The sequence below is a fragment of the Microtus ochrogaster genome, linkage group LG4 (genome assembly GCF_000317375.1).
Source record: "Microtus ochrogaster isolate Prairie Vole_2 linkage group LG4, MicOch1.0, whole genome shotgun sequence".
Taxonomy (NCBI): domain Eukaryota; kingdom Metazoa; phylum Chordata; class Mammalia; order Rodentia; family Cricetidae; genus Microtus; species Microtus ochrogaster.
In genome coordinates, this window is record NC_022030.1 from 22260382 (window position 1) to 22275950 (window position 15569).

At 49.0% G+C, this 15569-nt stretch overlaps 2 protein-coding genes across 2 annotated transcripts in view; one reads left to right on the forward strand and one right to left on the reverse strand.

Moving 5' to 3' along the window:
* LOC113457658 (zinc finger protein 420-like) overlaps window positions 1-15569 on the reverse strand; it is a 1205902-nt gene that overhangs the window by 1045148 nt on the left and 145185 nt on the right. The window lies entirely within an intron of this gene.
* Sdhaf1 (succinate dehydrogenase complex assembly factor 1) lies at window positions 13390-14375 on the forward strand. Its single transcript, XM_005361255.2, has one exon. The coding sequence runs from the start codon at window positions 13444-13446 to the stop codon at window positions 13798-13800; it is 357 nt and encodes a 118-aa protein (XP_005361312.1). The 5' UTR covers window positions 13390-13443; the 3' UTR covers window positions 13801-14375.

Consider the following 15569-nt stretch of genomic DNA (forward strand, 5'->3'; position numbering starts at 1 on the left):
AAAAAAAAAAAAAAAAAAAACCAAACCAAACCAGAAATGTCAGAATTAACGGTGAGTTTGCAGCTCCATGGCAGGGCATGAGACCATACATGGCGGAGGGAGGCAGAAGCAAGCTTTTGCCCTGCCCTAGGAATCCTGAGTCAGAAACTTCAGGCTCACATCCCAGGTGTGTGTGTGGTGTGTGTGTGTGTGTGTGTGTGTGTGTGTGTGTGTGTTTGCGTGTGAGTGCATTCATGTGTATGAGTACAGGCAACAACACCACACCGTGAATGAACGTGAGGGTCAAAGGACAACCAGCCGAGCCATCCAGCCATCCCCACTTATCTTTATTAGTGGGGTGGGCAGCATTTTCTGCTCCCTCTCCAGGCCTGTTCTGTGGCTAGGCTGAAATGAGTCTAAACAGATCCTGATTTGTCCTTGTATACAGAGTGATGACCTCCCATACACACTTTCTGTCCAACCCTGCCCCAGTCAACCAGCTTTGTTGGAGGTGGAGTCGTGCAATTGGCGTGTGTGCGTGCATGTATGTGCGTGTGTGTATGTGTGCACGTGCACGACATGCCCAAGATGTGAGGCAGCCTCCACCCCATGCACCGCCAGGCCAGCGCCTCAGCCCTCTAAGCAAGCTATTCATGGCAGCATCATGGTTCCAATAGAAACTACAAAGTCAAAAGGCTCTGGAAGCAGACATAACTCCAAGGACTGGAGTCCGGGGCGTATTCTTTTCTTCCGGCTTCTGTAGATCTAGAACTCTACACTACTTCTAGGAGAAACTCACCTCCCTTGGTGTCTCAGACCTCTCTCTCTCTCTCTCTCTCTCTCTCTCTCTCTCTCTCTCTCTCTCTCTCCTTCCTTTCCTGCCTGTTAGCTTCACCTCGGAGGAGAGTCTCCCCCTAGTGGCAGCAGCGAAGGCTTCAGCATCTTCTTAGACAATCCTCCCAGCGTCAAAGTCCGATAATCCTCTTCCTATTGGCTCCTCCCAAACGCTTGGCTGGCCATTTGGGAAGGCCTAATCTGATTGGCCAACCGTGGAGCCTTTGGACATCCCTGCCTAGAATCTGGTTGTCTGGTGTTACCTTGGTCCACAAGCTGAAAATAGAACCCTGATGCGTGATGGTGCACGATTATCCCATCGCTCCGGAAACCGAGACAGGAGGATCAGAAACTCCAGGCCAGCTTGGGCTCTATAGCAAGATCATATCGAAAAAAGAATTAAAGGGCTATTGCCTAGCATGTGCAAGGTCCTGTGTTTAATGTCCAGGATATCATTTTTTTAATAAAGTGAAAAGATCAGGGTTGCAGGTGTGGCTCCGTGGGATATCTTATGAAGGACTGGGCCTTGGATTTGAGGCTCAGAGTTTTGTCAGACGACTGGAGAATGAAAGGGGTTACTACACAGGAAAACTGGTGGGTATTGGCCTCTGGTCGTGAAGAATTGAATCCGGCTGTGCTGGACAATAGCCCTGAGCCATTAAGAATTGCCTGGCCCTAGCCTGACCTTCTGCTCTATGTGCAGAAACTGTCGGGGTACTGAAAACAGCCCACTCTGCTCCCAGTCAAACCACAAAAAAAGATCCTGTAACTTCCTGGTAGCCACCTAGGCATATAGACCTGTCCCCAGTCCCTCTAAATGCACCCAACTTCATCCACAGAGGGTTGGGGTCCTGCGCTGTTCCAATAATGGTCTCAGTCTGCTGAGACCAGTCTGTCCGCTTCTCTGCCTCACTTTTCTTCCAGAAATCACAATAAAACATCCCTATAGCACAGACTCGCAGACAGGTCCCCGCAGACCCCTTTTCCTCTGATAGCCCTTGTTGTTCACTTTCCTGCTGAACCTCAAAGCGTAGCGAAGACTGGACTGTTGTGGGGGCTGCCTCAAGAGGCAGAACAGGCAAATTGCCACAATTTGTGATAGTGGTGTCTGCAATCCCTCCCCTTTCAAGGTGGTGCTAAGAGGATCGAGGAGTTCAAGACCAGCCTCAGACTCAGATACATAGCAAGCTTGAGGAAAGCCTGGACTACAGACGCGGTGGGAGTCAGAAGTAGCCCCGGGTGTCCAGGGAGCAGGGTTTATAAAGGAAAGCACTACCGGCAGGATAAGACATCTAAAAGCTCGTCAGGAACAGTCAGGTTGCCTAAGCAAGCTGGCTGGTCCAGGCCCAAGGTGCGGCTCAGGGCCTCTACCCGGGCACAGTTTGTGGGTTTTCCAGGAGCTGAGCTGAACTGGGGGAAAGGTGACTCTCCTGTCACTGGCTTTCTGTAAGATGGTGTTTGACAAAGTGGAGTTACTCTAATTTTATTCCTACACCTCACAACTGTCTGTGACTCCAGTTTTATGGGATCCAACACCCTTTTCTGGCCTTCTTAGGCTCCGGGCAGTGAAGGTAACCTGTTCTACACAGTGAACTCCTAGCCAGCTGAGGTCACGTAATGAGGCCTTGTCTTAAGAAAAGAAAAGAAAAGAAAAGAAAAGAAAAGAAAAGAAAAGAAAAGAAAAGAAAAGAAAAGGAAAGAAAGGCTGCAGAGATGGCTCAGAGGGAGCTTTAGAGCACTGGCTGCTCTTCCAGAGGTTGTGAGTTCATTTCCTAGCAACCACATGGTGGCTCACAGCCATCTGTAATGAGATCTGGTGCCATCTTCTGGCATGCAGGCAGAACACTGTATAAATTAAAAAAATCTTTTAGAAAAAGAAAAGGAAAAAAAAGGTCCCTTTGAGTTTTTTTTTTTTCCCTTTGGGTTTTGGGATGGGTGGCTGGACCTGCTTTTGTTGTTGCTGTTTTTCTTGTTTGGGGTCAGGCTCGATAGCCAAGTGTGGCTGTTTGAATGAGTCTGGCCCCTCACAGGCTCATGTGTTTGAGTGCTTGGTCGCCAGTTAGTGGAACTGTTTGGGAAGGACTAGGAGGCGTGGCCTTGTTGGAGGAGGTGCCTCCTATGAGCTGACTACAGTTCTGGAGATGTGTGAACTTGGATTGAGGGAAGGGGAAGGGCCTAAGTTATTAGACTCCAACTGAGAGTTGGAGGAGACAGTCAGTCAGTCCTGAGTTCGGGGAGGACTAGGGATGGGCTTTCCGGGTTCAAAAGCCCACACCAGGCCCAGGCTTGTTCTCTTTGCCCACAACTAGAAGATCACGTGAGTCTCAGCTACTGCCCAGTCCGGGTCATTCCTGCCACCATGCTCCCCATCATGATTACTATGGACTAACCCCTCTCTGAAACTTCAAGGAAGCCTCCAATTAAATGCTTTTTTTCTTAGAGTTGCCTTGATTGTGGTGTCTCCTCACTACAATAGAACAGCGACTCATATAGTCATGCTAGTGTAGACTCACAGTGTAGCCCAGGCTGGCCTCGACCTCCTTTTGCATGTGAGCTGCCATGCTAACATAGATAAGATTTCTTGGGGCTGGAGAGATGGCTCAGTGGTTAAGAGCATTGCCTGCTCTTCCAAAGGTCCTGAGTTCAATTCCCAGCAACCACATGGTGGCTCACAACCATCTGTAAAAAGGTCTGGAGCCCTCTTTTGGCCTTCAGGCATACAGACAGAATATTGTATACATAATAAATAAATAAATATTTAAAAAAAAAGATTTCTTGGTTTTCTAGAACCCTGGCTCCATCTTAGGACTCCTTAACTTAGTAACTAAAGATGTCTCCTGCAATGGCTGACACCTTCCCATAGGCTTGTTTGTGGAACCCTCCCCCACTGGCTCTCCACTTAAGTTTTTCTTTCGCTTTCTCAAACATTCTTCTGCATTTCAAGCTAGACTTGAACTCGCTGTATAGCTGAGGATTGTCTTGAACTCATGATCTTCCTGCCTCCACCTCTCACTGCAGAGTACAGGCAGGCATCACTGTATTGGGCTTTGAATTCCCCAATGACAGACTCACGCCCCCGCAGGTGGGCCCTAGCTACTGTAGGCCTAGAACTGTCTGTGCCCCATCTTTCCTGCCCACTGCATTTGATCACTTGCTCGCCTTCGGACCCCACCATCCGGTTCCTAACCAAAGCCACTCACTTACCTTGGTCCTGACATCTTCTTGGACCTCCCATTGCTCCCCACTTACCCCCGCCCCCACACACACTGTTCTGTTGTTACTCCTCATTTAACTTCCACTGACCTCTCAGTAGGTCAGACCATCCAATTAGTCCGCTACTGATCCCCAAACGGAATCCTTTATGACTTCCACGGTGCCTCTGGCCAACTTCCCACTGAATCATTTTATGATCCCTAATGACTGTCTCCATTTACCAACCTCTAATGTCTCCTAGGTTTGTTTTTTTTTTCCTTTTTCCAATTAATATTGGTTTTCACTGTGTTGTCCAGGCTGTCCTCAAACTCCAATCTCTTGCCCTGGGCTCAGGAGCAATTACTGCACACCTCACTGCACCCAGCTTTAATTTTAGTGTCTCTCTCTCTCTCTCCCTCTCTCTCTCTCTCCCCTCTTCTTCTTTCCCATAACGCTGGAGACTGAGCCCAGGCTGTGTGCATGCTAGCTAAGTGTTCTACCACCAAATTAGGCCACCACCCATTTTGGAGTTGCTGTTTTGAGACAGGGACTCACTGACCCTGAATTCATTATGTAGACCAGGCTGGTCTTGATCTAGCTGTGTAGCCCAGGATAGTATAGAAGTTTTGACCTTCCCACCTCAGCTTTACAAGTAGTTTCCCAACCAGGCTGACGCAAACTTGTGAGATTCTTCTTTACTGATCACAGAAGTGAAAGGCACCAGGAACATGGCATAGCATGACTTTGATGGATTCCAGAGCCCTGGTTTTCTAATGCCTCCTTCACTGGCCTCTCCGATTCTGCCAGGTGACTCCCCCGACAGCTTGATAATCTATGCCCGCTGCATGGGTGGGCATGACCCCGGAACCACGGAACGACTTTCTCTCTAGGCGGCTACCTCTGGTCCTGCCAGCTCTGTGCAGACATGGACTTCAGCTTCTTGCTGACCTGGGAGACGATATCCCATGTGTGGCATGACTAGGTTTGAGGGACCCTGCTTCCTGTGTCCTAGTTCTTTCCCTGTTACTCTGGGCTGCTCTCTCCCACAGCCTGTCTCCACTTCCTTATCCACCCATAAGTTCCCTTCCTGGGAACTCCGTTCTCTCCCCCGTGCCGTCTGTGTCCCCTGCGTCTCTCCACCTCAGTCAGCCTGGATTCGGTGACACTAGTGCCGCCGCAGCCCACCCCTGCCTTGAAATGGCTTCTGCACTGGTTCTGCCAGTCAAGACATGCAGTCTGTTCTCCCAAGACCATCAGAGTGCACAGCAAAAGCTGTGCTGGGCACAGTGCAGGCAGCGGTTACTGCTATGAGTGTCACAAATGTGTGTGTGACAAAGGCTTGATGCTGAATGGTGCCACCTGTGTCTGTGACTGCAACTAGGCGTGGCTACTGCTGTGTGCGTGGATGTCCACTGGGTGCAGTCTGGTACCCCGAACCTGGCTACAGCCGCCGGGACTGGGGTGAGAGGCGGACGAAGGCAGACACAACTCCCTGTTCATGTTGCCTGCCTTCCTTCCTTCCTTCCTTCCTTCCTTCCTTCCTTCCTTCCTTCCTTCTTTCCTTCCTTCCAGGAGGGTGGTTCAAGAAAGGGTCTCACTATGTATGTCTAACTATCCTGGAACTCACTATGTAGGCCAGGCTGTCCTCGAACTCAGAGATCCATGTGTTACATTACACCTAGCCCATTATGCGCGAGGAAGAACAGAGACAACACTTACGGGTTCCAAAGACTTTAATAATTGACCACATAAGCGGATCACTGATGGATCAGAGCTGCAAGGACAAGGCCTCGAGGGCCTTATTTCTCCTGACAGCCCCAAGCAGGGGCAGAAGTGAGGTTTATGAGCATAACAATCCTCAAACATTTGTTGCCAAGTTAAGTTACAATTTTCACAGATCAGGATTTAGAGATTGGGGGCTTCCTTGAACTTTCCAACATTGTCAATGATCAGTCCAACCAATCAGATCCATTTGTTCCTTCTGTAGTTAGGAACAGCCATGATGTTTCAGAGAACTAAAGATACATGATGGCCAGGCGGTGGTGGCGCACGCCTTTAATCCCAGCACTCGGGAGACAGAGGCAGGCAGATCTCTGTGAGTTCGAGACCAGCCTGGTCTACAGAGCTAGTTCCAGGACAGGCTCCAAAAACCACAGAGAAACCCTGTCTCGAAAAACCAAAAAAAAAAAAAAGATACATGATGACTATATCTATAGTCTAGGGAGGAGGTTAGTCAGCCATTGGAAAGTTCTCAGCTCCTCCAGTTTTGGGAACCTGGACTTTATTTCACCCTACAGGTAAAATGGAGTCTGAAGTCAAAATGGTAGTACTTAGGCCAAGGTGTTTTTGCCTACTCCCTTCAGTCTGCTTGCCCCTATCTCTCCAGCGCTGGGATTAAAGGCATGTGCCACTATCTCCAGCTTTGTAGGGCATTTTCTCAATAGTGGCTGATGGAGGAGGGCCTAACTCTTTGTGGGTGGTGCCGCCCCTGGGCTGGTGGTCCTGGGTGCTGTAAGAAAGCAGGCTGAAGCTAGGTGTACTGCTGCACACCTTTAATCCCAGCACTCAGGGAGGCAGAGGCAGAGGCAGAGGCAGGCAGATCTCTGAGTGCAAGGTCAGCCTGATCCACAGAATGTGTTCCAGGACAGCCAGAGCTACATAGTGAGACCCAGTCTCACACAAACAAACAAAGGAAGAGAGAAAAAGAGAGCAGGCCTAGCAAGCTATGGAGAACAAACTGGTAAGCAGCACCCCTCCATGGCCTCTGCATCAACTCCTGCCTACAGGTTCCTACCCGTTTGAGCTACTGCCTTGATTTCTCTCCATGGATTGTGATTCAGGATACATAAGCCAAGTAGACTCTTTCCTCCCCAAGTTACTTTTGGTCGTGGTGCTTCATCACAGCAATAGTAACCCTAACCAGGACGAAGTCCTAGATTTCATCCCCAGCACTGAAAAAGGGAAAACGAAGTAATTGGTATTTGAATTATCACCCAGCATATACTGTGGAAGGAAATTGGTCATTCAAGACCCATTCGGAGACAGGTAAGTTGACAGGTAAGTACAGCCTGAGTTCAATCCATAGGACCCATGTGGTAGAGAGAAAAGACTCCCCAGTTGTCCTTAACTTAACCTTCACACTGGCACCACGATATGCATGCATCACCAGCCAAATAAATGTAAAAAAAAATCCACTCATTAACTCTAGGTGGGCTGGAACGATGGCTCAGTAGTTAAGAATACTTTTGATGCTCTTGCAGAGGGACTGGATTTCGGTTTCCTGCCCCACATCCTGGTTCACAACCAGCCACAACTCTTCCAAGGGGACCTGATATCCTCTTCTGGCCTCCACTGGCATTGCATACACATTTAGTGCAGATACACATGCAGGCAAAACATCCACATGTGTGTGACGTGTGACAGTGCCCACAGAGGCTAGAAGGTGGCATCATATCCTCTGGATCTTGAGTTACCACAGTTGTGAGTCACCCTACATGGGCACTAGGAACTTCTGTCTCAGTTCAGGTTTCCTTGCTGTGAAGAGACACCATCACCACAGCAAGCTTTCTTTTATAAAGGAAAACATTTAATTGAGGCTGGCTTATAGTCCATTATTTCACGATAGAAGCATGACAGCATGCAGGCAGACATGGTGCTGAAGCAGGAGCTGAGAGTTCTACATCTGGATTAGCAGGCATCAGGAAGCGAGAGTGAGCCCTGGACCTGGCTGGCGTAAGCATTTGAAATATCAAAACCCATTCCCAGTGACACACTTCCTCCAACAAGGCCACACCTACTCCAACAAGGTCACATCACCTAATAGTGCCACTCTGGATGATCAAGCATTCAGATCTATGTGCCTACGGGAGCCATTCCTATTCAAAGTGCTCATAGTCACTAAGTCATCTCTCCAGTCTTTCTTCTTCTCTCAAGACAGGGTCTTGTACAGCCCAGACTGGCTTTGAACTCCCTATATCTTCCTGTCTTCACCTCTCAAGTGGTGGGATTACTGGCATGTACCATCATGCCTGAATGAGCTTTCTAATGATGTGGTATCCCACATCCTTCTGTATAGGTGTAGCTTTTATTGGATGGTGAATAAAGCTGTTTTGGGCAATGGCCGAGGAGAGTAAAGCCAGGCAGAAAATCTGAACACAGATAGATAATAGGTGGAGTCAAGGAGACGCCATGCAGCAGCTGAAGGAGTAACATGCCACACTGGTAAGTCATAGACTCGTGGCAATACAGATTAATAGCAATGGGTTAATTTAATAGTTAGAACTAGCCAATAAGAAGCCTAGAACATTGGCCAAACAATTATAACTGATAATAAGCCTCAGAGTGGTTATTTCTAAGCAGCTTTGGGAACAGGCAGGCAGAGAAAAACTGATCCAGGGGAACCAGCAGAATGGAGAAAATGTCTAGCTACATCTGGCATCCAATGAGGGGCTAACCTGCCTGATCTGCTACCCACTTCGGGTTCGGGAGCTTGTATGCCTGCTTGGGGTCAGGAGAAAAACAGCTGAGAACATCCTAATGTGTGTCTGGCTCTGCCTCCCAAGTGGCAGTGTCATAACCGAATCCCCACCACTTCCACATTCGTGCACTGTGAAAGGGGCAGGGAGACAGACAACGGGATTGGGCCTCTTTCAAGCACACAACCCTGAAATGGCACATACTGTTTCCTTGTATTTCCCAGATGCCAACACTGTAGAACTCTATCATCTGGCTACGAAGAAGATAGAAGATCCATCCTTAGCTAAGCAGTCAGGTGGACAGTCAAATATCGTAATTCGAGTGAAGAAATGAATGATGGATATTTGAAAACTATATCTTAATTCTCACACCACTGTTGGGTCTGTGGGCAGAGGCGGAGGCACCACTCCAAGTTCCTAGAGCTTGGCTCTCCTGGTGGGGAGCCAGCACTTATTTCTCTAGTTTGAGCTAAAGTCTCAGGGTTGATCCTCATTGCTCCAAAGCCATTTTCTTATCTCTAAATCAATCACATTGGTTGGCCAATGGGGCAGGTCTTCAGGGAATCTGTCCACAGATGGAAGCAGAGAGAAATTATCTTTTTTAAATTTTTAAAAATTTATTATGTATACAATGCTCTGCCTGCATGTATGTCTGCAGGCCAGAAGGGAGCACCAGATCTCATTACAGATGGTTGTAAGCCACCATGTGGTTGCTGGGAATTGAACTCAGGACCTCTGAAAGAGCAGAGGGTGCACTTAACCACTGGGCCATCTCTCCAGCCTTGAGAAAGTATCTCTTTGTATCTGTCTTTGTCTATCTTTGTATTTACCAGTATCACTGAGGAAACCCCACAGAGAGCAGGGTCAGCTCTCCAAAGACACATTGAGAGGCCACGATCATAAAGCCCTGGGTGGAGCCATGGCAAGGGGAATAGTCTGTTTCCGGTTTTATGGCCTTGAGTACACAGGAAAATAAAAGCACAGGAATTTAAAACCCAGAGGATCCTGAAAATAAAGAGATGGCCCCAGCAAGAGGAGCGTGTCAGAAGAAAGACACGTCTGCCCTGGCAGAGCCACTCCACCACCAAGCTGACTCACTGGCCACCTCAGAAGTTTTTTTGATGGTTTTAAGTAGAATCTTGCTCTGCATCCAAGCTGGAATAACAGTTGTATATCACCACAACTGGTTTTAGTCAATGTAGAGGATCAAGCCCAGGGCTTCATACACACGAGACAAGAACTCTACCACCCAAGGTTCATCTCTGGCCATTTACAGCATGAATAATAGAAAACACGGAATTAGACATTAAAGTATACCCAGGGTGGGGGTGCACACCTTCAATCCCAGCACTAGGAGGCAGAGGCAAGTGGATCTCTGTGAGTTCAGGTCAGCCTGGTCTACAAAGCAAGTTCCAGGACAGCTAGGGCTGTTACACAGAGAAACCCTGTCTCAAAAAAAAATCTATTAAAGTATATAGAGTTGTGCTGTCATAAAGTAAGTGTTCAGTAAACAATATAGGTAGAAAAATTTAAAACAAGTTTTTATTTTATTTTTCGAGATAGGGTTCCTCTGTGTAGCCCTAGCTGTCCTGGAACTAGCTCTTGTGTACCAGGCTGGCCTTGAACTTACAGAGATCTGCCTGCCTCTGTCTGTCTCCCAAGTGCTGGGATTAAAAGCGTGTGCTACCAGCATCCAGCAAAACAGGTTATTATTAAGACATATAAAAGAGAGATGTGACAGATCACTGCACACACACACACACTCCAATGCCACGAACCGGCTCAGGGGAGCCACTCAGACTGTGAGAGAAGCAGGGTCTTGGTAACAGGAAGGCACAAGGTTCGGCGAATGACAGACAGACAGACAGACAGACAGAACACACAAGAGAGTGGTTGGAATCTGCTGTGATTCTATTGAATTCATGTTTTCATTATATAGTATTCAAACAAAGAACAAATCAGAAGGTCATGTATCATTGGTTGGCACAGTATGAAAGCTTTTAGTCACATCAGCGATACTTAACAAAAGTATATTATCAGGAACAGGTGTTAGACATAAAGCATCCTTAGAAGAGGAAATTTGTCCTTGAGAACATAAACCTCAGACAAGTGGTTTCATCTTATGAATAGAAAGTTTCTGTCTCTGGGGGCTGGAGAGATGGCTCAGTGGTTAAGAGCATTGCCTGCTCTTCCAAAGGTCCTGAGTTCAATTCCCAGCAACCACATGGTGGCTCACAATCATCCGTAATGAGGTCTGGTGCCCTCTTCTGGCCTGCAGACATACACACAGACAGAATATTGTATACATAATAAATAAATAAAATGTTTAAAAAAAAAAGAAAGTTTCTGTCTCATTATCGCTATCATGGCCCTTCCTCTTCCTAACCCTTTACTTCATCTAGTGACCAAATATACCTAATCAGTTCTCTGCACCTGCTGAAATATACTTTTTTGTACCTTCTTATGCAGCAGACACTATGGGGGTTGGGATCTAGCAAGCCTATCCATAAAGTTCAGAGTATAATATAACAGTCTTTGTCCATCAACATTAACCCATCTATTCCCTTGTTCATCATACACCCTGTGTATGACAAGGGTTCTGCTGTAGTCTTATACAGTCCCATACTGTGCTTTCCTATCTCAGAGCTGTTCCTGAAGCGATAATCCTTGTCTTGTAGATATATAGAATATCATTATTATAAAAGAGATTGTGCAAAGCCCATATCCCGCATAGCCAGCTAGTTGAGAAATCCGTCTATGCCTCAAGGGTGGCCAATACCGTGCCGTCTGCCATTGACCTCCAGGAAGCCTAGTCCCATGGGACACATAGCTCCCGTCCGGCATAATGACATATGTCATGTCACACAGACAACACTGGAGTTGGTGTGGTGCTCCAAAGCTTCTTTTAGGAACATGTATAAAATGGAAATGAGGACTAGGACCCAGTGACTTTGCTCACCTACATGAGCAGAAACACAGCAGTGCCCTGGGCAGAGGGCTTTGGGCTCGTCTAGGGTCCCTCATTTACTCCCTTTCCTAGGGGAGGCAAGGGGACAGGGTCCATTATCTTCCCACCATCCCAGTGTAATTAGGATGACCCCCTCACAACCTGGGAGGCCTGAAGGCTGTCAGGTCAGCCCAACAGCTAGTAAGGTCTTTACCATTGTTGCTACACAGCAAGACCATGCCTTAGAACGAAGGGAGAAAAATGAAGAGATGGCTTAGTGGGTAAAAGGACTTGCTGCTTTCCCAGAAGACCTGAGTTCAAGTCTCAGTATTGGGTAATAGCCTCAGGTCATGAAGAATTGAATCAGGCTGTTTGGGCAATAGCCCTTAGCCATAAAGAATGGCTTAGCCCCAGCCTGACCTCTGCTCCACCTGCAGAAACAATATGCCTTGGTATTAAAACCAACCCTGCTCCCACCCAAACCACAAAAAACACTGTAATTTCCTATGTATGTGTGTATGTATATATACACGTGTCCTCCAGCCCCGCTAAATGCACTCAGCCTTCATCCCATGGAAATGTTGGGGCTCCTTGCTGTCCCAATAAAGCAGTCTCAGCCTGTTGAAATGAAGTCTATCTGCCTCTCTGCCTAATTTTTCTTACACTCAACACCCACAAGATTCACAATGGCCTGCAGCCCCAGCTTTATGGGCTCTGACCCTATCCTTTGGCCTCCAAGACCCTAGCCTGTCTTTGGGTTCACATACACACATGAGGGAGAGATGGCTAAGTGGTTAAGAGCACGGGCTGCTCTTTCACAGGGTCTAAGTTCCATTCCCAACACCTACATGTTGGCTCACTACTATCTGTAACTACTCCATTTCCAGAGTAACACACACACACACACACACACACACACACACACACACACAACTACAAGGCTCCTGTGGCTGTGAACAATCCCAGCACTGGAAAGGCAGAGGCACACAGATCTTTGGAGTCCCAGGCCAGTCTAGTCTCCATAGCCAGCTCCAGTCTGTCAGGAAATTCCTTTTCCCAAATTCTGCCAGTTAGACGAAAGCCAACATTCCTCAGGAACTTATGAAACTGGTTGTCATCTACCAAAGAGCCACTTCCCTTAGATCTGGCAGAAGGGACTATGGCTACCTGTGGCACTTCCCAGCCAATCAAAGTTCATGCTGGCCGGCAGGCTTCCTCAGCATCACAAGCACCTGTTACACATTTCAAAGCCCACGCTAGCATCCCGGCCCTTCTCCCCTTCTCGGCTGGAGAGATGGCTCAGTGGTCCCTTCTCCTCTACCCCAAACTCCCTCCAGCTTTCAGCTACACAGTCTCCTTATAACCCGGCTATTCTCCGTGTTCTCTCCGCTCTGCTCCTGATTCTCTCGCCGTGTTTTCTCTATTCTCTATCCCCATCTCTCCCAGACAGCCTGGCCAGGTCCAGGCTACTTTCTCTCTCTGCTCTGGACTCGACTAAATGCCCCTGACTGTCCTCTCTTTCATATATACGACAAAAATCTTCCCCTTAGCCATACTATGGAGAGGTCATGTCGTCAGCTTATACATTTTCCAGCCCCTAAAATAATAATAAATCTTTAAAACAACAACAACAAAACAAAAGTTTGTCCTTGTGTCCTTTGGGGACCCACAGATTCGAACCCTTCGTTCTCCATCCCCTCTGGACTCAGGACTGACTGTCGCCTCCAACCCTCAGCTAGAGTCTAAAAGTTCACAGATCCTTTCTCTTCCCTTTCCCTCAACTCTCCAGAACTGTGTCTGGCTCAAGGACACCAATTCCCTTAGAGCCGACCTGTGCACCAGCTTCTCCGCCCTCAACTAAAACCGCCTCGACGTAGTGGTGCACCAACCAATCGGATGCGGCAACATCCGCACACAGGAGGCGGGACTTCTGGCGGACGCCGCCGTTGCCCTGCCCTTTAGTGTCCGGGCGGTGCTTCCGGCGGGCTTGCTGCGACTGCCTGCGACCCAGCGGTCATGAGCCGGCCCAGCCGGCTGCAGAGGCAAGTTCTGAGCCTGTACCGAGAGCTGCTGCGCGCCGGGCGGGGAAAACCGGGCGCCGAGGCGCGGGTGCGAGCCGAGTTCCGGCAGCACGCCAGCCTTCCGCGCTCCGACGTGCTGCGTATCGAGTATCTGTACCGCCGGGGACGGCGCCAGCTACAGCTGCTGCGTTCCGGCCACGCCACGGCCATGGGTACCTTCGTGCGCCCGCGGGGCCCGACGGAGGAACCCGGCGACACGGCAACCCAAGGGACCACGCGGAAGGATAGCGATGGCCCAAAGAGTCCTTGTGAAGGCGCAGGAGCACAGGAGACGCGATCCGATGGACGGTGACAGACCCAGAGAATGGTCCCTCCGGACAGTTTAGGGAAGACCGAGACCTCATCTGATGGAAAGTATGTCTTGAGAGACAGCCGAATGTTCTTGATGCATGGTGAAAGATTCGACACTCCTTCACCAAGAAGGTTCCAGGCATGCTGTGGGCACCGGTAGGCTGCACCATGTATGCTGTGATGCACTAACCCAAAGTCAAAGAGAGCACAAACGCACTTCCTCCTCCCCACGAGGAGCCTAGACACCTCTCTTGGCTTCTGAGAACACACCCACCCCGCAATCTTGAGGGCATGCCCTTTGCTCTTTCTAACACGGAGAAAAGCAGACTTTTAACCGAGCACGTTTAATAAATACCCACAGGAACCATGAGAAACTGGCAGTCCGGAGTGGAAAAACGTTGTCCCACGCATTGTGCCAACACAGGATTGTAAGAGAGCGTGGACAGTAGCTCATCAGAGCTCATCAGCCCAAGGCTCTTGGAGAATCCCTCCTGGGCGGTTCTAGGAGGCAATCCCTACTCCTGTTTGTCTTCCTCAGGATTCTTGTAGAAAGGAAATAAATGTGAGGTGTGCTTACTTTCTTGACAATTTTCTTAAGATTTTCTGTCCTGCTGGGCTGTGGTGTATGTTCTGTGTGCAGCTTGGAAATCTACACAGAGAGAAGCTGTGCACATCTGGGGCCAGTCAGGGAGGAGGGACTGTGCTCAGTGCACATCTGGAGTAGCACAGGGAGGAGGGGCTGTGCTCAGTGCACATCTGGGGTCAGCACAGGGAGGAGGGGCTGTGCTCAGTATACATCTGGGGCAGCACAGGAAAGAGGGCTGTGCTCGGTGCACATCTGGAGCCAGCATAGTGAGGGGGGCTGTGTTCAGTGCACATCTGGGACAGAACAGGGAGGAGGGGCTGTGCTCAGTGCACATCTGGGCAGCACAGTGAGGAGGGGCTGTGCTCAGTGTACATCTGAGGCCAGCACAGGACTCTGCCTCGTTCTTGTGTTTCTGTCTGTTCCCACCTTTTCCCCTGTACCTTAGGCTTGAGACTAAACTAGCCTCAAGACCTCAGGAGTCTGTACTAGAGGTGTGGCTCAATGGTGGAGTACCTGCCCGACATGTGCCAGGCCCTGGGTTTCATTCCCAGCAACACAGAACAGGAATATTAACTAGGTCTGAAGGCACACATCTATAATCCCAGCCCTCTGGAGGTTGAGGAAAACTAGGGGTTCAAAACTGCCCTGGCCTGTGTGGTAAGACCCTACCAGGAACACAGAACAGGAATATTAACTAGGTCTGAAGGCACACATCTATAATCCCAGTCCTCTGGAGGTTGAGGAAAACTAGGGGTTCAAAACTGCCCTGGCCTGTGTGGTAAGACCCTACCAGGGAAAAATATCTCCCAGAAAAGAGGGTGTTTCACAATTCTGAGCTAGTGATAACTCAGCCTGCACCCCTCTGTAGAATGTGGGCACATCCCCAGAATGAATGTGAGACCGCATGGGTGTTGGCTGCTCACCCACAGCACCTGCCTCAGCCTTGCACCTGCCTCTAACTTCCGGTGGCAGGTGCCATCTGCGCTATTCTTTTTCTCCCAGCCCCCAGAGACGAATGTTCATGGAAGGGTAGGCAGACAGGACATATTAGGGAGTCTGCCTTCCCAGGAAGAGACCTCTCCGGGGAGGTGCGGAAGCCTGGAACAAGTTTGAATGTTCTCCATACGGTTTCCCAGGGTCCCCAGCCATTCGGTACTCTGGGTACCGATAGCAGCTGCCAGCTT

What these genes read in the sequence shown, in the direction of transcription:
- Sdhaf1 (XM_005361255.2), top strand. Translation starts at nt 13,444, where the DNA reads ATGAGCCGGCCCAGCCGGCTGCAGAGGCAAGTTCTGAGCCTGTACCGA.